This window comes from Colobus angolensis, unplaced genomic scaffold (genome assembly GCF_000951035.1).
Source record: "Colobus angolensis palliatus isolate OR3802 unplaced genomic scaffold, Cang.pa_1.0 Scaffold27, whole genome shotgun sequence".
Classification (NCBI taxonomy): domain Eukaryota; kingdom Metazoa; phylum Chordata; class Mammalia; order Primates; family Cercopithecidae; genus Colobus; species Colobus angolensis.
The window spans coordinates 993397-1015743 of record NW_012115932.1 but is presented as its reverse complement, the minus strand read 5'-3'; the positions used below and the strand labels follow the sequence as shown (position 1 = coordinate 1015743).

At 41.6% G+C, this 22347-nt stretch overlaps 1 protein-coding gene across 3 annotated transcripts in view; it reads right to left on the bottom strand.

The window, feature by feature from the left end:
• CYFIP2 (cytoplasmic FMR1 interacting protein 2) overlaps nt 1-21506 on the bottom strand; it is a 131938-nt gene extending 110432 nt beyond the window's left edge. For 2 of the 3 annotated variants that reach the window (XM_011947677.1, XM_011947678.1), the window contains exons 1-3: nt 21265-21506; nt 5261-5400; nt 3597-3686 (exon numbers count right to left, since the gene is read on the bottom strand). In XM_011947677.1, coding sequence (XP_011803067.1) covers nt 3597-3686; nt 5261-5377 — 207 coding nt within the window. In that variant the 5' untranslated portion in view covers nt 5378-5400; nt 21265-21506. Of the gene's footprint in view, nt 1-3596; nt 3687-5260; nt 5401-21264 lie in introns of those variants that run through there. The other variant, XM_011947679.1, reaches the window with a different exon arrangement.
• Between the last annotated feature and the right edge of the window lie 841 nt (nt 21507-22347).

Sequence of the window (22347 nt, the reverse complement as noted above, 5' to 3'; positions counted from 1 at the left end):
GAATGTCAGCATTGCATGCCACTCATGACTCATGCCTAAGTCACATCAACACTCTCCCTGTGAAGGCAGAATAATGGTCCCCCAAAGATGTCTTGCACCCTAATCCCTGGTGCCCGTGAATATGTTCCTTCACAGGGAAAGAGGGAGTTTACAGATGTGATCAAGTTAAGAGCCTTGCAATGGGGGTAGGGGGGTGGTGGTGGTGATTCTGGATTATCCTGGGGAGCCCAGTGTAAACACAAGGTACTCGTAAGCAAAAGAGGGAGGCAGAAGAGTCAGAGAAGAAGACTTGAAGATGCAGGCAGAGATCAGAGTGATGTCACTGCTGGCTGGGGGCCACGAGTCAAGGAATGTAGACACCTCTAGAAGCTGGAAAAGGCAAGGGAACAGATTTTCCCCTGGAGCCTGCAGAAGGAATGTGGCCCTGCTGGCACCCTGATTTTAACTCAGTAAGACCCATGTCAGACTTCTGACCTGACAGAACTGTAAACAAATAAATCAGTGTTGTTCTAAGCCACTAAGTTTGTGACACTCTGCTAGGGCAGCAACAGAAAATGAACACCATCACCCTCCAACCTAGCCCCTTCTTCCAACTGCCCTGTTGGTGACTTGACCTGGTCTTCCTGGGAACTCAGTCAGTGCAGTTCCAGCTGACTGCTAAGCCAGTGTCCCTCACATCTATATCCTCTTAGCTGTACCCCAGTGCCATCACCCTCATTCGACCTTGAATACCTGCAGTGTACATAACTTTAACTATCTTGACAAATTTATTTGCCCCATTCCTACTTGCAACTCATTCTACATATAACTAACACATGGAACCTGTCCCCCAAACAGAGTTCTGTTCACATCTCTTCTAAGGATAAAGATTTTCCATTGTTTTTAATTTTTTATTAAATAAACTAAAGCCTTCTGTTATGGGCTAGACTGTGTGCCCCCCAGATTTATATGTTGAAGCCCTAACCCCCCAGGACCTCAGAATGTGACTGTATTTGGAGATAGGGCCTTTAAAGAGGCAATTAAGTTAAAATGAGGCCATTAGAGAGGGCCCTGATCCAATCTGACTGGTGTCCTTATAAAAAGAGGGAATTTGGACACACAGAAAGAAGGTGCCAGTGATGTGTGCACACAGAGAAGAGACCACGTGAGGATGCAGAGAGAAGCAGCCATCTGGAAGCCAAGGAAAGAAACCTCAGAAAAAACCAAACCTATGGACACCCTGATCTTGGACTTTTAACTTCCAGAATGGGGAGAAAATACATTTTTACTGTTCAAGCCACCTCGTCTGTAGCACTTTGTTATGGTATCCAAGCAAATGAATACACCCTCCATGCCCCGACACTTTATTTGTAGGGAATCTATAAACAATATCCCTATATGTACTTTACAGTCCAAACCAGTCACTCCTTGAAAATCCTTGCCCTGTGCCTTTGTTCACACTGGCTCTTCCACATGCTGTGCTCTCCCCCATCTCATCTCTGACTGGTAAAATTCTAAGTGTGTGAGACAGCATGGAACAGGAGAAAGAGATCAGGATTGTGAGTCAGTCCTGGATTTCAGGTCCAGTCCTGTGATTTACTAGTTGTAAGATCATGAGCAACCTGCTTATTAACTTTTCTAGGCCTCAGTTTTCTCATCCCTAAAATGGATATAATGATCACTTTGCAAGTCACAGGGCTGTTATAAAGCCCCAATAACATAATATATGAAAATGCCTTACATATATTTTAAAGTATACTGTATCTACAAGGTATCATTATCCTCCTACAAGGCCTCACACAAAAGCCACTTCCTTCATCAAGCTTTCTCTGACTCTCTCAAGGTTCCTTCAAAAACACAGAACTTTGAACTTTTATCATGACATTTACCCCTAACTTTGCGTATTTTTGTTTGTCTGCAAGGCATAGTCTGGAGCAAAGGTTTTGTAGTCAGGCAGACCTTGATCTAGAGCTGTCACTTGTCAGCTGCAGGACCCTGAGTAAGTTACGTTATTTTTCTGGGCTCCAGTTTTCCCCATCTGCAAAATGGATATGACAATAGAACCTACTTCACAGGGTTGATGTGAGGAGCAAATGAGACAATGCATCTAAAATATGTGTATAGAAAAAGCGCTCAATAAATGGTAAGCTTGTCAATTTCCCACTTGACTCACTGAGGATCAGGACTGGCCCCTATCTGTCCTTGCATATTTTTCCAGCATTTACCCAGTCCTCTGCGGGCACCAGTGACACAATACTTATTGAATGAATGAGCAAGGTTTGTCAACACAATGTTACGGGAAATAACTGATACAGTGCTATGGTTGGAGTGTGTTCCCCAAAGTTCATGTGTTAGAAACTTAAATCTCCAGTGCAACAGTGTTGAGAGGTGAGAACTTTAAGAGGTGATCAGGTCACGAGGGCTCTAACCCCATGAAAGAATTAATGCTGTTATTACAGGGGTGGGTTCCTTATAAAGGATGAGTTTGGCCCCCTTCACTCTCTCTCTTACCCACGTCATGCCTTCTGCCATGGCATGATGCAATAAGAAGGCTCTCACTGGATACTGTCCCCTCAATCTTGGACTTTCCAGTCTCCATAACCATGAGCCAATAAACTACTACTCTTGTTTTTTTGAGATAGGTTCTTGCTCTGTTGCCCAGGCTGGAGTGCAGTGGCATGATCACAGGTCACTGCAGCCTCAACCTCCTGGGCTCAAGCAATCCTCCCACCTGAGCCTCCCACGTAGCTGCAACTACAGATATGCGCCACCTCACCCAGCTAATTTTTAAATTTTTTGTAGAGACAGGGTCTTGCCATGTTGCCCAGGCTGGTCTCGAACTCCTGAGCTCAAGGGATCCTCCTACCTCAGCCTCCCGAAGTGCTGAGGTTACGGGCATGAGCTACCGTACCCGGCCTAAGCTTCTACTTATTATAAATTACCCAGTCTGCAGTTTCCTTGTTATAGCAGCACAAAACAAGCTAAGACATATAGTGTCAAAGGTCTATGAAGCCACAGGCAGGGTCTATGGAGCCACAGGCAGGGTCTATGAACACGGAATTTGGAATTCTTTAAATTGCAGTGCTACATGAGAATAAAATCAATGGAAGCCCAATAGAGAAGGGAAGAAGCCCTCCACAGATGAATCAGACTCTAAGAGAGAAGATAAGAACGGACCCTATTTGCACATGATTTAGGCCATCAGCTTCTTTGAGTAACTGTTACTCCAAAACCAAAGCCAATGTCCCTTTTTCAAGGAACCTTTTGCTTTGCTTGAGACAAAATTCCACACATTCATTAACCTATAAACAAGGAAGGATCCAATCACATGTTAACCCAAAAAGCTACAGGAGCTCAGGGAAGTGAGTAGTGGAGACTGAGTTGGGCCCTAACAGTTAAGGAGTATTCACAAAGCCAGACGATAAAGGGGAACAGTATGTTTCTAGGCACGGAGAGGGGATGGTGCAGAATGTAAGAGTGGGCTTAAGCAGATGCTTCTGACTGAGGAAGGGGGTTCTTAGAGTAGGTGTGCACACGCCTCTGGCATGAGAAGCTGCCCACGACCCCTGCCAGCCCAGCAAGGAGCATGTCTGCACATGTGGATCACAGAGACTTACCATGCTGGAGTGAACCGTAGCCTGCTCAATGTACCTTGCAATGCCCGTGACAAATGCATTCCTGTCCTCGAAGTTCGTGTCAAAGTTAGCCTGTGGAATTAGAGGACAGGAACACTTTGGTTGTTAGAAAACAGTTCCAAGTTGGCTCGGCGTCCAGGGAGCAAACTGCTGCCGACAAACAATGCAAGTTCTCTGTGGGGACCTCCTGCTGCATCACCTTTCATCTTGCCCCTTCCCCACAAAGTCCCACTCTCAATCACACTGGGCAGGAGCTGGCGATGACAGGGCCCGCCATCTGCTTCCCATCAGTAATCAGGTTCACTCAGCTGAGCTTAAGAAGCAGATGCTTAAACTCCACAAGCCCAAATAGCTGCTAAAAGTTAAGATGGGCATTGCTTTGATTAGGCAGTTCCAGAAATACTCACCCAAGGGTGTGGATATATAGGTACAAGAATAATCACTGTGACAGGTTTTTGTGATTTAAAAAAACTATAAACAACCCAAATGTTCAGCAACAGTGAAAGGTTAAATATACTATATATATATATGTACACACACACATATATATATGTGTGTGTGTGTGTGTGTGTGTGTGTGTGTGTATAAATAAATAAAATAGCATATCCACAAATGGACTTTTAAGTACCATGAGGTGGCTAAGCATAATGTGGTAGTACCGCGGCATTGTCAAGGAAAAATATCCATAATAAATTTTAAGTTAAAAAGCCAACTCATAAAGCAATAAATATAGTATGGTTCTCTTTTGGTAATAACATATATATATATGTATATATACACAAACGCATATATGTATATTCGGTAAAACAGGTATATATAGGCATAGTTAGAGAAAAAATTTATATGTTTTTGTATACTTTTTTGTGTACTTTTCTGTATTGCTTATAATAAAAAATATATTTCTATAATTAAAATTTTAATCTGGGTTAGAAGATGTGAATCAATGAAATTTATGAGCCGAACCTTCAAGCAAGTGTTTCATACATGCACTGAAAGAAATTTAAGAATTTGTTATGTATTTATATTTAGTCTCCTTTTGCTGTCTGAGAACTATCAAAAGGTCAAACACAGCTAAAACTTTCAAATTAGCATATCCTTTCTTAACATGGCACCTGGCCTGGCACACCCAGACAAGGGGCTATAAGCTGACTCCCGGCCCTGATGGGTCATAGTTTGGAATAATCTGATGGTGGTTTATCACAAGCTCTGCTATCTTAGGCAAAAGCAAACAACTGTGACCAGCTTCCCTGAGCCATGAGCTGCTATGGGGTGTTATCGTGTCCTCCTCACACGCATGAAGGAAAAGTAATTACCCAGGCAAGCTCTGGGGTTTCTAAGTTGCAATATTTAATTCATGAGGCCAGAACTGCCAAAACCTTGGTTGGTACAGCAGCAAGAATAGCCAGGAAGGTATTTGGGGGTCAAAGCAGACCAACAAGACTTCCCTGCGGGAGGGAAATAGTCCTGCAGCACATTTAGTAGCTAATCTGTTCCTTACACTCAGCTCCACCAGTGCACAAGGGACTCCATCAGCTCACGACCTTTCACCTTCTAGATGCAGACCTCTCCCTCTGCCTCAGGGCAAACCCTCTTAGGGGATCCCCAGAATTCCTGGGCCCCCTGGTACTATCTGCCATTTCCATTACCTGGTACATGATGGAGGAAGGTGGAGGCTCGATGCATGGCTGCTGGTCAGGGAGGGGAAGCTCTTCAAGCAGGTCCACGTTGGACAGGGCATCTTCCAGGGTGACGTGCGTGGTCATGGCTGCAGTTTCTGTATTCTGCACTGAGGGGAAGGAAGACAAGGTCAGTGGAGAATTTCAGGGGCCTCTAAAATTCCTCTTAACTGCACCATGTCCAGGATCCTTAGGGAGTACAGAGAGAGTTAAAACGCATTGAGGCCACTTCTACTCACCACTTCTTCCCAAGGTGTTCTCAATGTGTATCTTTTATATCTGAGGATCTCTTTATGGCTAACAAAGTACTTTGTGTGTACTTGGTTGACCCTCACCTCCACCCTCTGTGATCAGCGTGGAATGTGGCACTCTATCCATATAATTGATGAAAAATCAGGCTCAGAGAAGTTATGTGATGCCCACACAGCCACGTCACCAGGAGCGAGGAGCGAGGGACCTCAAGTGGGATGTGAGGACATGGGCCATGGTTAGTTTCTCCACCTTTCGTTCTTCATAAGGATATTTATGAGTTCCACTCTTAAATTACCATGCAATACAATTATCCATGATGGTGACAGCCAAGATAATCAACTGAAAACCAAAACCCAGGTTTTTAAGCTAATTAAATTGGGATTAAAATAACTCAATTCCTGCAAATCAACCCTCCTTGCAAAGATGGAGGAGCCATTGTCTTCCTTGGCCTGGGTATGTTTTGTGAGCCACATCAAACAAATCAGCCCTAAATGGACATTTCTGTGTCTTAGACCCTGGCACAGCACAGCTGCTTTGACAGTATGTTTGGCAGGATTAGAAGCTGAAGAGAATCTGAACAGCACAGTTACCCAACTCGAGCTAATTCCTATTTTAAGAACTCAGCACCCAGCAAACAGAATACTCATTTTTCCCCCCAAACATATGTGAAACACTGCTTAAAAACTAATCATGATTTAGGTTATAAATCAAGTTCCCACAAGTTTCTTCAAAAATGATAGCCTACAAGTTACATTCACCGTTTATTAAATGTAATGCAATGAAAGTAGAAATCAATAATGCAAATTGTAGCAATAAAATCCCATACCTTTGAAAATGTTTAAAACATACTCCAAGGTCATTCATAACTAAAAGAGGAATTCCAATAGAAATGATAAGATATTTAGAAATGAAAGATGGAAAGCACTAATACATGTCTTCAACACATTTAGCTGAAAGAAAAGTGGAACTAAATGAAGTTAATGTTACACTAAAAAACCTTAAGAGAACAAAAGTCAGCCCAGAGAAATGAGAATAGAAGGATTGAGAGTTACAAAGGTAGACATAAAGCAAAAAACAAAGCAAAATAAAACATAACAGTAGAGGTAAACAAAAACACTAAAAGCTGAGTTTTAGAAAACAGCTTTTAATAACAATAATAAAGCCAACCCTAAACACATATGATTAAGAGGGACACAAAGAGAAGGGCCACTGTGCTTGTCTGAGAACCCCTTCCTGACCACCTTCGATCCCAGGGAGTTGTGAGATCCCTGAGCTGGAATTTCTCCTGTGAATGTCAGCGAGTTTGCCTTGCTTGTTAGGAAATACGGTGTCTGACATTAGGGGGAAAAAGGACCATCAACACAAGAATTTGGTACAGGGGCTGCAAAGGACTAAAACAACTGCAGAATATACCCAAGGTCATGCTGTCCCGAGACTAATACCTGCCTTAGGCCCAAGGTTGGGAGGGCAGAATGGGGCTGAGCCTTCACTGGCTGCTGCGCAGCTAACCAGATTCACATTTCACTGAGTTCTCGAACACACCTTCCCATCACGTACCATGGCAACAGCAAATGCTGCATCCAGTGAGGGCTCACTGAGCCCAGAGGTAACTTCCCCATCTGCCCTCTGCAGAAGGCTGGTCTCCTAGGGTGGTTTCAGGTCCTCTTCACACCTAAGCTTCTTCCTCTTCTCTACCCCACAGTTCTAAGTGTGGCATTCAGTTCTACAGCAAAACCACTTCACTGATCCATTGAAAGAAAAGGAAAAAAAAGACTCACTTCCTTCTTACACTACTACTAAGTCCATTTTACAGGAGGGAGTAATGATTTTACTGGGCATAATGATCTTCAACCTCCAAAGCCCTAGTAATTCTCTTCATTAATTCCAATTATAATAATAGTAAAAAATTTCTTTAGCCCTTACTCTGCATCAGACACTATGCGAAGTACTCAACTATTTCATTCTTGTATCCACCCTATAAAGGTAGGTACTACGATTACTCCCAGTCTATAGAAGAACAAACAGAACCTCCGCATTTAATTTCACAGGATCAAGCACTAGCAACTGGTGGAGGGAGGGCTGGCCCAGGTTTCTTCAGCTCCATAGTCTGAAGTCAGCTTCATTACTACATACTTCCCTCCAAGGACTCACGCTCGCATTTTGAGATTACATTTGATGAGTGGAGGTTTATTTCATACCAACCTCTATGCTAGGTGTTTTCAAACACTCTGCATTAATGGTTCTTGGCCCTGCTTGCACCAAAAAATCATGTGCACAGCTTCTTAATAACAAAATGCCTGGGTTCCAACCAGGGGACCAGGAAGACTGCATTTGAAAGGTGTCCTATCTCATTTTCAATAAGGAAAATCCAGATGAAACTTACAAGGAGATACACCATTTCTCACTGATTAGATCGACTCAAATCCAAAACTTTGACTACACATGCTGTTGGCAAGACTATGGAGAAACAGGTTCTCCCAAACATGCTGTTGGCAAGACTATGGAGGAACAGGCTCTCCCAAACATTGTTGGTAGGCATGGCAAAATGACACAACTCCCGTAGGAGGAAATCTGCAATATCTAACAAACTTCCATAAGCATTTTACCCTTTGACCAGCAATCCCACTTCCAGGAATCTGTCCCAAAGATGCACTGACAAAAATATGCAAAGATATATGCACAAGGCCATTCACAGCAGGACTACTTGTGATAGCAAAAACTGAAAACAGCAAACATCCATTGATATAGTTAGGATACTTGCCCTCACCCAAATCTCATGTTGAATTCTAATCCTCAGTGTTGGAGGTGGGGCCTGGTGGGAGGCGTTTGGATCATGAGGGCGGGTCCCTCATGAACGGCTTGGGCCATCCCCTTGGTGATGAGTGAGATCTGAGTTCACAGGAGATCTGGTCATTTAAAAGTGTGTGGCACCCCCCTCCCCCACACCACCCACTCTCTTGCTCCTGCTTTCACCATATGGTATAACTGTTCCCCCTTCTGCCTTCTGCCACGACTGAAAGCTTTCTGCAGCCTCCCCAGAAGCTGAGTAGATGCTGGCACCATGCTTCCTGTACAGCCTGCGGAAGCTTGAGTCAATTAAACCTCTTTTCTTTATAAATTACCCAGCCTCAGGTATCTCTTTATAGCAGTGCAATAACGGCCTAATACATCCATTAACAGAGGAATGTCCGGATAAACTATGGCGCCACCATACAGGGAAATATGAAGCAGCAGGAAAATTAAGTGAGGACCCTCTCTACATGCTACTACGGGTGATCTCCAGGACATGGTATGGAGAGCATGCACTCATTTACCCAGGAGTGGGGGCTGCAGATGTCTACACACACATCTTCTACTTAAAAAACAAACAATGGAAAGGCAAGCCATATACTTTGAAAAATTAGTTACCTACAGAGAACAGGAAAAGAAGGGAAAACAGTTTGTAGATTTGACTTTGAAAACATCAAAACATTTTACATACTTATAAAATAAAATGTAAATTTATAAAAAGTGGCCCCCAAATCGAAAAGTAAAATGAAACAAATGAATGTATATATGTTTTATTATTGGAGTAACTCCACAAAAAGGGACTATTACTCCAAGTGATTTTAAAATTGAGCAATGTGCTGGAAGAGCCCTGATGGATCACAAAGACATCTAATAAAAGCTTGGTTTTTATTACTTTGTTACTGTTAGATGAGCCTGTGAACCAACTATTATGCTGAGAATTGGTAAATAAAAGCAAACATTTAACCTGTCTTTCCTAAACAAACTATATCACCAGATAACCAAACTATAGAAGAGATGGATGTTTCTTTCCATAAAAGTATTTTTTTCCTTTTTAAGAAAAAAAGACAATATCCTTGTTTTCCAACCTCTATAAACAAATGGATCTAGGCACTGATCATCATCAGCTGCTAACATCCCTAAATGAAAGACAATCAAATATTATGTGCTTAATGATGGAAAAACGCACCAAGAATGCTGGATCCAAAACAAAACACCTGAATCTAATTAGGCCTTTGATGCCAACTCACAGGAAATATAAGAGGGCAGAAAAACATGCTATACCCTAGTGATGTAATCAGCGAAATACAATCTATGACAAATTCTGCAGGACGAATGACTCAGGACCTCTAACATATAAATTGCAAAGACAGAAAAGAGAGATGGGAGGAAAATCTATAGATTTTGAAGAGACCGAACATACCATCACGTGTGGACCTTATTTGGATAAGGTCCAAACCACCATACAAATAAAATTATAACTTTACGAGAAAATTAGAAAATTAGTATTGACTGGATATTTGATAATATGAAGGAAATACGTTATTTTATTTAGGTTTGATAATATCAAGGTTAAGTTTTAAAAGAAACTTTATCTTCTTGAAATATCTACTAAAATATGGATAAAAGGACACAGGGGTTTGCTTCTAAATAATACTAGATGGGGGAAGAGTGAGTACAAATGAAACAAATTCAGCAGCGAGTTAATAAGTATGGATTGTGTGTGACACATACATAGAGATTACTGTATTTTTCCATCCAATTTTATATACGTTTCAAATTTTTCATAAAATCCCCTAGATCAGTTTATAAGCTCCCAGCTCTTATCCAACTTGCCTTTTTCTCCCATAACTAGGTTTCTTCTGGGCTTCTCAAACTTAAAAACTACTCATTTACAGATGGGCATGGTGGCTCACACCTGTAATCCCAGCACTTTGGGAGGCTGAAGTAGGTGGATGACCTGAGGTCAGGAGTTTGAGACTAGGTTGGCCAACAGTTCAAGACCAGCCTGACCAGCCCGGTCAACTTTTCTTATTAGAAATCCCGTTTCTACTAAAAATACAAAAAAAAATTAGCTGGGCGTGGTGGTGGGTGCCTGTAATCCCAGCTACTCAGGAGGCTGAGGAGGAGAATCACTTGAACCCAGAAGGCAGAGGTTGCAATGAGCCAAGATCATGCCATTGCACTCCAGCCTGGGCAACAAGGGCAAAATTTCATCTCAAAAAAAAACAAAAAACAAAAAAAAACCAAACAAACAAACAAAAAACTCATTTACCAGAATAGCCATTAAGTTTTCCTCTGCAGCCTAATAGTACCCCTGAACATCCCTTGAAGAGAATCAGTAAGTGAACAACCTACAAAGCTAATAAATTAGGAGTCTGTTTATATTAATGCTATCTTTCTTCTCCCCTGGCAAATATAACTTCTATAGTGGATTTCTACGAGCTTTGGTAGATCATTCAGTGCCTAAGGGAGAAGGAAATCGACATTTTTAGCTCAAGTGCTGGTAGGCATTGCCAAATCCACATCAATCGGAAAGGAAAAATATTCTGGAAATTTGAACAGAGATATAAATGAAAATAAGAACGAACTTCTTTTCGGCCCAAGTGTCCTGCCTGTTTTGCAATCTTCCAAGTGAGAATGATTCTTTATGTTCAGTCTATGAACATGTGACCATTTCATCATTTTGAAAAATAAATTAATAAAATATTTTAAAGTTAACAGTGTTCTGGGAGTATCATTTACCAAACACAGCTGCAACTTCTCAGTGGGGGGTATTCATGACCGATTTAAATGCAGTGTCTTCATAACAAACTCAGTCAGTGGCCTGGTTTCACCAAAAGCAGTACTAACATTGGGCTCACAAGCAATTTGCTTCTGAGAAGGGGAGCTTTAGGTGCCCCCTCATGCATAAATGACTGACAGACCCCAAGCAAGAGGGGGATGGGTCCCATAAATGCAGGATGGCTGCCAGGAGAACATGGCTTTGGAAATGCAGGTTCTGACATTCATAGCTTAAACCCTGCTTCTTTATAAGCAAAATACTTGCATTGTCATTATCTGTTTGATTTTCTGGAAAGAAATGAACTATTAAGACGTTTTACTGAAGTGAAATATTAGGCTAGTGTAGTGGGTAAGCTTGAGTTCTGGGTTTGAATCTGTCATCTGCCACTTACAAGCTATATAACCAATAGCATGTTCCTTAACCTCTCTGAGCCTCAGTTTCCTTACCTTGTAAGGGTGACAATTTATAATAGTGCCTGTCCTCAATGTTTATTTTGATTATATAATTACAGCATGTAGAATACTTAACACAGTAGCCAGCAAAGACGTGTCAAAAGACAAAATTACAATAAATTTATAGAATTAATTGCCCTTAATTTGTGATTTATGAATTGAAGCACCTCCTTTCTATACAATAGAATGAAAGCTCCCACTAGGCAACAGCAAAACAGTGGGTTTTGTAATGTGGGAAAAAGGAAACACAATAATAGAAAAATAAATGATTAGTTAACATCAAGTTACTTCAGGTTACTTTTTTGTAAGGGTTAAGGCAGAGGGGATTTGCTTATTATGCTGACTTAGGTGGAGAGTGGCATTTAGCATAAGCGACTCCACTTTGGTTTGGTCTGGTTTTTAAGGGCCTAGTACAGGAGCTTAGTCTTAAACAATGGCCTGCCATACTTTTATTCAATATTAGCTCGTCTGTGGCCTGTTTTCAACAGAGAAGATGAATTAAATACTGCAACAATTCTCCTACCAAAAAAAAGGAAGGTATTATTATTATCACACTAATATCTCAGTTCCATAGGTTCTTCATATTGATTTTCTCAATCACAACTATCCTGCAAATTCAATTCAGCAGGTGTAATTTTTGCTGTGTTTCGGAGGACACTGTGTTATGCAGAAGTAAACACTTTTATTCAAGGTCACATGGTCAGCTAGTGGCAGAGGTAGCGCAGAAACAGGATATCTTGACTTCCAGTTCTACCCCTTTTCTTCTAGACCACACCTGGTTTTGTACCTTTTTGAAACGTGCTAAGCACATTTTTTTCCCAGTTTGGCTGCTTTTTACTTCCTCAAGAAGAACACAACTCTGCCAAGCTAAAGATTAGGTAACTGTCACCTTTGTGTTTCATGAACATCAAGAGGCCAGGAAATATTTTCCATGTCTATATGGCTCTCCAGCCAGAGGCTATATAAGTATATATACACACACACAAACATACTGCACACACACACACATATATATGTACACACATGTGTATATACATATATTAGTACAAAGAAAATATATAAATATAAAAATAAAAGGGAGATTTAGATTGTTCCTATTAAAAAAATTTACAGTCATTTGCCTCATAATGATGTTTCAGTCAACAGAGGATCATATATACGATGGTGTTACCGTAAGATTATAATATCATATTTTTACTGTACCTTTTCTATGTTTAGGTACACAAATACTTCCCATTGTGTTGCAAGTGTCTACAGTATTCAGTACAAGAACATGCTGTACAGGTTTGCAGCCCAGGAGCAATAGGCTATACCATATAGCGTAGGTGTGTAGTGGGCTATGCCATCCAGGTTTGTGTAAGTGCACTCTATGATGTTTTCCTGGCCTCAGAATAAAACCCAAATACTGCCACTTCTTCCTCCCATGCCAGGGCAGACATTGTTAATTGGTAATGACTCTATTTTCCACTAAGTCCACAGACAGCTTCAGAATCCTCATGAAATACTGAGCTCCAGGAAGCCATCAGCAATCAATCTGAGTTTGCCCATGAAATAAAACATAACATGCCCTTTTTGGAGTAGAACCATGCATGTGAAAGCTCCTCAAGGTCAGGGACCATTTTCTTACCTATCACTGAAAATGCAGATACCTTAGCAGAGTGCCGCCAACAGATTAGGCACTGGGGAAGTACTGAATGAAAGAATTCATGCACACACCTCGGTCTCCTGACAACACAGGAGACAGGAGACGACCTGAAGCTGGCCATGTCCTTACTTCCAGTTTTTCCATTCTTTCTCCTTCACTATTAATAACACAGATAAGACCGGACTCGGTGGCTACACAGATAAGGCTGGACTCGGTGGCTCACGCCTGTAATCCCAGCACTTTGGGAGGCCAAGATGGGCAGATCTCCTGAGGTCAGGAGTTTGAGACCAGCCTGGCCAACATGGTGAAACCCCATCTCTAATAAAAAGCCAAAAATTAGCTGGGCACAGTGGTGCGCACCTGTAGTCCCAGCTACTCGGGAGGCTGAGGCAGGAGCATTGCTTGATCCCGGGAGGTAGAGGTTGTAGTGAGCTGAGATGGAGCCACTGCTATATCTGGGTGACAGAGTGAGACTCTGTCTCGAAAACAAAAACAAAACAGCTAATTTAAATCAGCATAGAATACATAATCACATCCATATATTGCCAGGATAATTCTTAATATTTTTTTCTAGAGATTCTGTTTTTTTGCCAGTTTTTATTTTAGAAGGAAGCTTTATATCACAACCACAGACAGAAAACCAATATTATATGCCATAAACACAGAGGAGCCATAAAAAACACAGTAATGAACATAAACACAGGTCTGGGTATTATCTGAAAATCATTTCATGTCCACCACTGATACCCACACGAGAAGCATTTTAGTGTGGAGGTGAACTGGATAGCTTGAGTTAGAATCTTACCTCTGCCAATACCTAGTTGTGTAACCTTGAGTAGGTGACATAACCTGTCTGAGCCTCACTCTCCTCATTTTGGTATAAGGGATAATGATAGTTTCTATCTCACAGGCTTTGAAAACTAAATGAGTTAATCCATGTAAATGGCTTGGCTGGTAGAAATTCCTCGATAAAAGTTAGTGCCTCAACAAAACTGAATCTAGAAACATATAGAAAAGATTATGCACCAGGAACAAGTGAGATTTATCCCAGGAATGTTAAGATCAGGTTAACATTAACATCAGAATATCAATTAATGTAATAAGCTATACCAATAAAGGTCAGAAACCATATCATCTCAATACACACAGAAAAAGCATTAGACAAAATCTCAACACCTTCATGATAAAAACACTCAAAAGCTAGGATTAGAGAATATCCTCAACTTGACAATAAGTGGCTACAAAAAACTCTTAGCTAATATCAGACTTAATGCTTTCCCACTAAGATCAAGAACAAGACAAATAAGCCTGCTCTTAGCACTTCTATTCAACATCGTACTGGCAGTTCTAGCCAAGGTAATTAGGCAAGAAAATTAAATAAAAGACATCTAGATTAGAAATGAAAAAGTAAAACTATTCCTATTTGCAGATAACATAGTCTTGTATATAGAAAATCCATGAAAAATCCACTAAAAACTATTAAAGTCATAAGTTCAGCACGTTTGTAGGATACAATATCAGCATACAAAAATCAGTTGTATCTCTATATACCAGCAATGCACAATATGAAAAGAAAATTGAGAAAACAATTCTATTTACAGTAGCATCAAAAATAATACAATACTTAGGAATAAACTTAACAAAATAAGTGCAAAACATACACTCTGAAAGCAATAAAACCTGTTGAAAAAAATTAAAGAACACCTAAATAAATAAAAAGATATCCCATGTACATAAGCTGGAAGACTTAATATTGTTAACACGGCAATACTACCCAAACTAACCTACAGATTCAACATAATCTCTATCAAAATCTCAGCTGGCTTCTTTGCAGAAATTGACAAGCTGATCCTATAATTCATATGGAAATTCAAGGGACTCACTCAAGATAACCAAGACAATCTTGCGGGTGGGGGGAACCGAACAAAATTGGAAGACTCACACTTCCTGATTTCAAAACACACTGAAAGTTACAGTAATCAAAATTGTGTGGTGTTACCATGAAGACAGACAATGAACAATGATAAATTAATGGAACTGAACTGAGAATCCAGAAATAAACCCTCACATTTATGGTCAATTGACAAGAGATGTAGAAAGAATATTCTTTTCAACAAATGATTCTGGGACAACTGGATACCCACATGCCAAATTTGTTTTATGGTGTGAGGTATAAATAATGTAATATATAACAAATTAATTCAAAGATCTATGTAAGAGCTAAAACTATAAAACTCATGAGTACATCTTTGTGACCTTGAATTATGTAATAACAAAAACACAAGCAACAAAATAAAAAATAAACTAAACATCTAAATAAAAAAATTTGTGCTTCAAAGGACACCATCAAGAAAGTCCATCCACAGAATAGAAGAAAATATTTGCAAATCATGTATTTGCTAAATATATAAAATATGTAAATAATTCTTGGCTGGGCACAGTGGCTCATGCCTGTAATCCTAGTACTTTGGGAGGCTGATGGGAGAATCGCTTAAGCCAGGAGTTCAAGACCAGCCTGGGCAACAGAGCGATATCTTGTTTCTACAAAAAAATTTTTTTTAATAAAATAAATTTAAAAATGAATTCTTAAAACTCATTAATAAAGACAACCTGATTTTAAAAATAGGCAAGAAACAGATTTTTCTCCAAAGACATACACATAGCCAATAAGCACACAGAAAGATTAATGTCCTTAGTTATTAGGGAAATGCAAATTGATACAACTTCACACCCACTAGGACGGCTATAATCAAAAGGACAGACAATAACAAGTGTTGGCAAGGATGTGGAGAAACTGGGAACACCGTTGCTAGTGGGAATGCAAGATGGTGCTGCACCTTTGGAAAATCAGGTATTTCCTCAAATTTTTAAACGCAGAGTTACCATTTGACCCAGCAATTCTACTCCTAGGTATAACCCCAAGTGAAATGGAAATACATGTCCACACAAAATCTTATACATGGATGTTCACGGCACCATTATTTGTAACAGCTAAAAAGCAGAACTAAAATATGCATCAACTGACAAACAAAATATGGTACAGCCATATGGAATATTTTTCAGCCATAAAAAGGAATTAGGTACTGATATTGATACAGCATGAATGAACTTTGACAATATTATGCTAAGTGAAAGAAGCCAGTCATTAAAGACTCTGTATTCTATGGTTGCATTTATTAAACATGCCCAGAACAGGCAAATCTATGGAGACTTACAGTAGACTAGTGGTTGCCTAGGGGTGGGATTGGGTGAAATAGGTGGTGCTGCTAAAGGCCATGAGGTTTCTTTCTTGGGCGCTAAAATGCTCTAAAACTGACTACAATCATGGGTTGTACAAATTTGTGGATATATTACAAACCACTGAACTGGTTTTTTTTTTTTAAGACAGAGTTTTGCTCTTGTTCCCTAGGCTGGAATGCAATGGTGCAATCTCACTCACTGCAACCTCTACCTCCCGGGTTCAAATGATTCTCCTCCCTCAGCCTCCTGAGTAGCTGGAAAAACAGGCACCCGCCACCATGCCCAGCTAATTTTTGTATTTTTAGTAGAGACGGGGTTTTGCCATGTTGGCCAGGCTGGTCTCAAACTCCTGACCTCAGGTGATCCACTCCCCTCGACTTCTCAAAGTGCTGGGGTTACAGGCATGAGCCACCATGCCTGCCCTGAACTGTGTCTTTTAAATGAGTGAATTGTACAGTATGCAAACTATATTTCAAGAAAGCTGCTACCAAAAGTTAGTATTTTTATAACTATCTTTTGGGAAACTTTGGGTGTAACATAAGCAGAAGGGGTACAAAGACAGCTGGGGTTGGAGTAGGAGCTTGGGGAGTTTGGGGACTGTAACGCTGCCCCTACAAGCAGAGGCTGTGGAGAGCAAAAACCAATGGGGACAGCAGGGGAGGAAAAGAGCAATAGATACAACCATACGACCCCGCAGAGCAGCCCCCTAAACTGCAGGGGTGAACTAGACCACACAGGGCAGGCCCAGCTAGCTTGTTTGTTCCCTCCCCCTGCCCCTGCCTGTTTTGCTTTTTCTGCCATCTGTCAGGTCCTGAGGCTGCCCCCCGCCCCCGGGAGTAAAGACTCCTCAGATAATATTATCTGAGGAGTAATAATGTTACTACCTGTGAGGTGGGTGGAGTGATAGGTTCTGAGGTTTAGAATGAGAACAAGAAGGGAGTCTAGCTCTCTTTCTACTGATGAGGAAATCGACGCTTAGAAAAGAGAATGGACTTGTGCAAGGTCACTGGGCTAATTAGGGGTGGAGCTGGGGTTAACATTGCACTTCCTGAGAAGACAAGGGAAGGCAATAGAATAACTCATATGACACAGAGCTTTAAAAGAAAAGGAGAGGGCCAGGCATGGTGGCTCACGCCTGTAATCCCAGCACTTTGGGAGGCAGAGGCAGGTGGATCACCTGAGGTCAGGAGTTCGACATTAGCCTGACTAACATGGTGAAACCCCATTTCCACTAAAATTAAAAAATTAGCCAGGTGTCCGGGAGGCGGAGCTTGCAGTGAGCTGAGATCGCGCCATTGCACTCCAGCCTGGGCAACAGAGCAAGACTCTGTCTCAAAAACGAAACAAAACAAAACAAAACAAAAAATTAGCCAGGTGTCATAGCACATGCCTGTAATCCCAGCTACTCAGGAGGCTGAGGCAGGAGAATCGCTTGAGCCTGGGAGGCAGAGGTTACAGTGAGCTGAGATCGCACCATTTCACTCCAGCTTGGGGAACAAGAGTGAAATTCCATCTCAAAATAAATAAATAGATAAATAAAAGAAAAAGACAAGTATTGCAACAAAAATTCTGCAGCAAAACGAAAAGCCCTCTAAGAAAGGAAATACAATGAAAGGACATTACTGGTTCTCTGTGATCATCATTTACATATCTTAATAATGTAGACACTAAACCCGATTTAGGTTAAAATAGAGCTCTTCCTATCTTGAGAGACGGGGGCAGGGGAGGGAGGGAGATGGTGTAAGAAAGCAAAATCTCCATCCATCACAGCAGGAAGTAAACAGACAACGTGCAAAATAGATAAATCAAGAAATAGCAGTGTAAGCACATATCATTTAGAGATCAGGAGGCAGCTACTAGAAGAAACAGTGAGTTAAAAGCGGCAGCTTCTAGGGGAGGGTGGCTGCTGGATGGTTGTTTTTCATTATAAGGCTTTCAATACTATTTGATTTTTTAAAACATGTGTATGTATTGTTTTGATCAAAATTTAATAATTTGCTTTAGAAGACAACCACCCAAAGTCTCCCTGCTAGCAGTTCAGACACCTGGCTGGTACCCAGCACTGACTGGCAAGGCGGTCTTTGCTGTTTCAGTCCCTTGCTGCCTGTCTTCTGGGACCAGAGGCTCCATCACCTACAGCTTCTCTCCACACAGGGGACCTGCAGTCAGAACAAAGAAGTCAAGTCAGCCTCTACTTAGGCCTCTGGAGAAGGTCTATTTTCCTCGTTGTTTATGAGTAGACAGAGAAAAAGATCTTGGCGGGGGCTAAAGGACTTGCCACTTCATTTGCCGTTTTGCCCAGCTGCTTCCTGTGTTGTTAGGGTTGAGGCAGCCTTTCTGGTGACACCAAACCAGGCAGCTACCAGCGGCTCAGGGGAACGGTCTCACGCTCTCAGGAGGGGAAGTCATGCCACCAAGGTGGCTTGCTGATTTGCTCCTGCTGGGGCCCTGGGGCTGTCATATGAGGAACACCAACATGATGCCTATGTGGGGAGAGGAGCTGCCTCTCAGATGAACCTGCTAAAACTCACAAAGGGAAGCCATGCATCTGCTACGGAAACAAAGAGCAGGACTTCAGGTCTGGCCACCAGATCAGAGCACGTGGAACTCAGCTTCATCGACGCAAAACTGCAACTCGAGCATGGCTCAATATGAAGACAAAGGTCCCCAAATCACATTTTCACTCACTCTAAAAGGGCAAATTTCTCTGTCTGTAAAATATAGAGGTTAGCCTTGGTTCTCTCTCAACCATGATGTCCTGCCTTGTGAAGGTTATTGCAGGTAACTTGTGCTAATAATAGCTTAAGCACTGAGGTTTGCAAACAAGGTACATTTTACTATATGTAAGGCAAGGGTTCAAGGTGTCTGTGTGATATTATTGCTTGCATGTTCATCTCTTCCCTTGAGTGGCAGGACTGGAGCAGAGTTGGGGGATTGGCTGTGGGGGGAGCATGTCAATATTGTCCATTTTGTGTACTAAAATAACAACAACAGCAACAAGTTAAGAATCACTGGATTTGGGCCTCTCTCAGGGGCCTTCCAACTCTAAAGCAAATGACCATGACTACAATCTAGACATTCCATCCAAAGAGCTTCCTTAAAGACACATGTTAAGGATCATGCAGACCATTCTCTGTGGCCAAGATATACAGGGCATCATAAACCTGTCCAAGGATAGTCTTCCTTTGTGCCTTTGCTCAAACTGTCTCCACTGCCTTATGGACTGTCTTCTTTCCTTCTTAAATCCTACCAATCTATTAAGGCCCAAGTCAAGACATGCCTTTTCCACAAAGGTCTGACCAGCCAAGCCCCATAATGACCTTCATTTCTCTCACTCCACTAGCAAGCACTCACAGTCTAGAGTTCACAGTTTTTAACTGCACTACAAACTGCTTTATATTTCATTAATTCTTTGGGTTGCTAAGAATGCCAAGGATAGTCACCTTGTCTGAGTTTGACTCACAGCAACCAGCACAGAGATAGGCACACACCAGGAATTACTTGCTTAATTAATAATTCATGAATGATTTGTTGAATGCATAAGCCAATGACCAAAATTCTTAACTTCTGGTTTAAAAAAATTAACAAGAAAGTTAAAATATCACACTTCTCTGAGGTCCCATATTCAAGTCTGCCTTATCAATATAAGAATCTGAGGAGAGTTCTTTAGAGAATCCTTCTATCGTACAGTTTCCACTTCAAACCCTAAGAAGCAGGTCCTCATTTCTCTTTCCCAGATGGAAGAATAACAGACTTGGAGATAGGGGGCTGACCGCTAGTTCTGAATTCTTATCTTGTCATTCATATATTGCCAAAACAAATCTTAAAGCATCATATTTTAAAAGCACAAACCAAAAATAGTTCTCAGATATTCCTTAAGAGTTATTGCATGCCTTCTCTGAGGGTCAGCCCTGCAAATTCCCTTTGATCTCAGCCAGGCCTTCAGTGAAGTTAGACAATTCTCTCATTCTTCCCCAGCTGATTTCTTATTCCACCCACAGAGGCAACTGTTTCAAACTCTGAAGTCTCCTGAAGTTTCCTAACCAGTCCATCACCTTGATTTCCTGCAGAGGACCTCACCTCCTGCCTTACTTAGAAAACAGAGACTATAGAACATGGATAGACTAAACACATCACTGTTTCACCTAGAGATTAAAGCCTGAGAACCATTGCTCTACAGTGACCAAATAATGACGCAAACAGAATCAAAAGGCCTACTGATGAAGTCATCACTGGGTCCTTTCTCAGGCATCTCGCCAGAAAGTCCTATTTGCTTTCCTCTCTCACTGCCTGTATCTGAGTTGCCCAAAGTCTATCAAAATGCCACACAACCAGAATGATCCTGCAAGAAATTCTGCCTGAACTCAAGCTCTGCCTTCTCAAAACAATTTCTTTCAAGAATTTGCACCCTCTGTTGCCAGGGCCCAAGTATGGCTTAAATGGTCATTTTTTTGAGGTACATCACACACAGCCCTTAGTATAATGGCCATGGCTAGAAAGCCAGTATCTAAGCTCTTTGCATCCTGGGAGGCGTCCCGCACCCACTGACTGAATTCTGAAGTATCTTTGTACAGACAAGGCTATCCAGGAGCCTTGACAGAATCTGTGAATCACAAAATGCCTTTAAGCTTCCCATTGGCTCAACAGTACAGAGAGGCCACAGATCTGTCTTCTTAAAGTGACACACAATATATAAGTAATAAATTGTTTCTTAAGGAATGGAGGGCATTTACCCAAAAGAGTCACACATTCAGGAGGCTCCTTCTCTATTTCCATGGTCTTTGTTTCTCAGACTGGGATTTACAGACATTACCTCATCCGCAGGCTTCCATAATGACAGGCAGGTAACAGTTGGGCAGGCTGCCTTCCATTGCTCAATTTTGAATGTCAGAGAGGTAGCGGCTGGTTTAAGGGCACACAGCAACTTAGGGATCCTGTGTCCCATGCTCACTGTGCTGCTCTGTCTGTCCTGGAAGCAAAGCATGCCCTCAACATTTTTGGGTGGTTGCAAAATGCGAAATTCTCGCAGAGGAAGAGGCCCTTCCTTAACTCTATGTGTTGAAACGTGAGAATGGCCCTGGGCTTCTGCTTGGCGTGTTCCCTCCCACTTCTCCCTGCCTACTCAAGTTCCACCCACCTCTCCTGTGCTACTTAAGAGCACTTCCCACCTGAAGCCTTTCAGTTCATGCCTTACCACTCTTTCCCTTCCTTTGGCAGGTAAACTTGGGGCTGGGTTTACTGTCACAGAGACCAGCTTCCCTCAAAAAAGCAAAATTCAGGAAAGCTCTGGAGGGAGAGGGGCTGGTAACAGCCAAGGGTTGATTCTATACATGAGCCAAATTCTTAATGATTATGTAATGAATACATTATAACAATAAATATATAAATATGCTAGTACTTACTATGTGCTAAGCATTCTGCTCGGCACTTTCATGTACCCCTCGGGTAGTAAGAGCATCCAAAGATATTCTAGTTCCTCCCCCGCCCCCATTCACTGCCTAGAAGGCAGCAGCCTGCCCCTCTTCTCCCACCATCTCACTACTGACGCAGGGGCCATCCCTTGGACTCTAGGCATGGCTTTGCTCCTCAGAATGACACGACCAAAGGCCTTTCATAAAGACTCCAGTGAGGTGACTGATGTCTGGCTTCGTCAATTACAAGTGAATAATTAATACTTGCCAGTAAAGAAATAGACTCATTGTTATGGTGGCCACATGAAGGCTACAAAAGGCCATTTTGTGACACTCTTGGTGGACCCCTGGGGCCAACAGAGGTCCAAAGAAGCCGCGTTGAGAGTGTAGTCCAATCCTTAAACGTAGGGACTGGGGCCCGTACTGTTTTCTAGGAGCGCTTTTCCGTTAATTAGCTTGTTGCCTATTCATCTCATTCAGTTTTC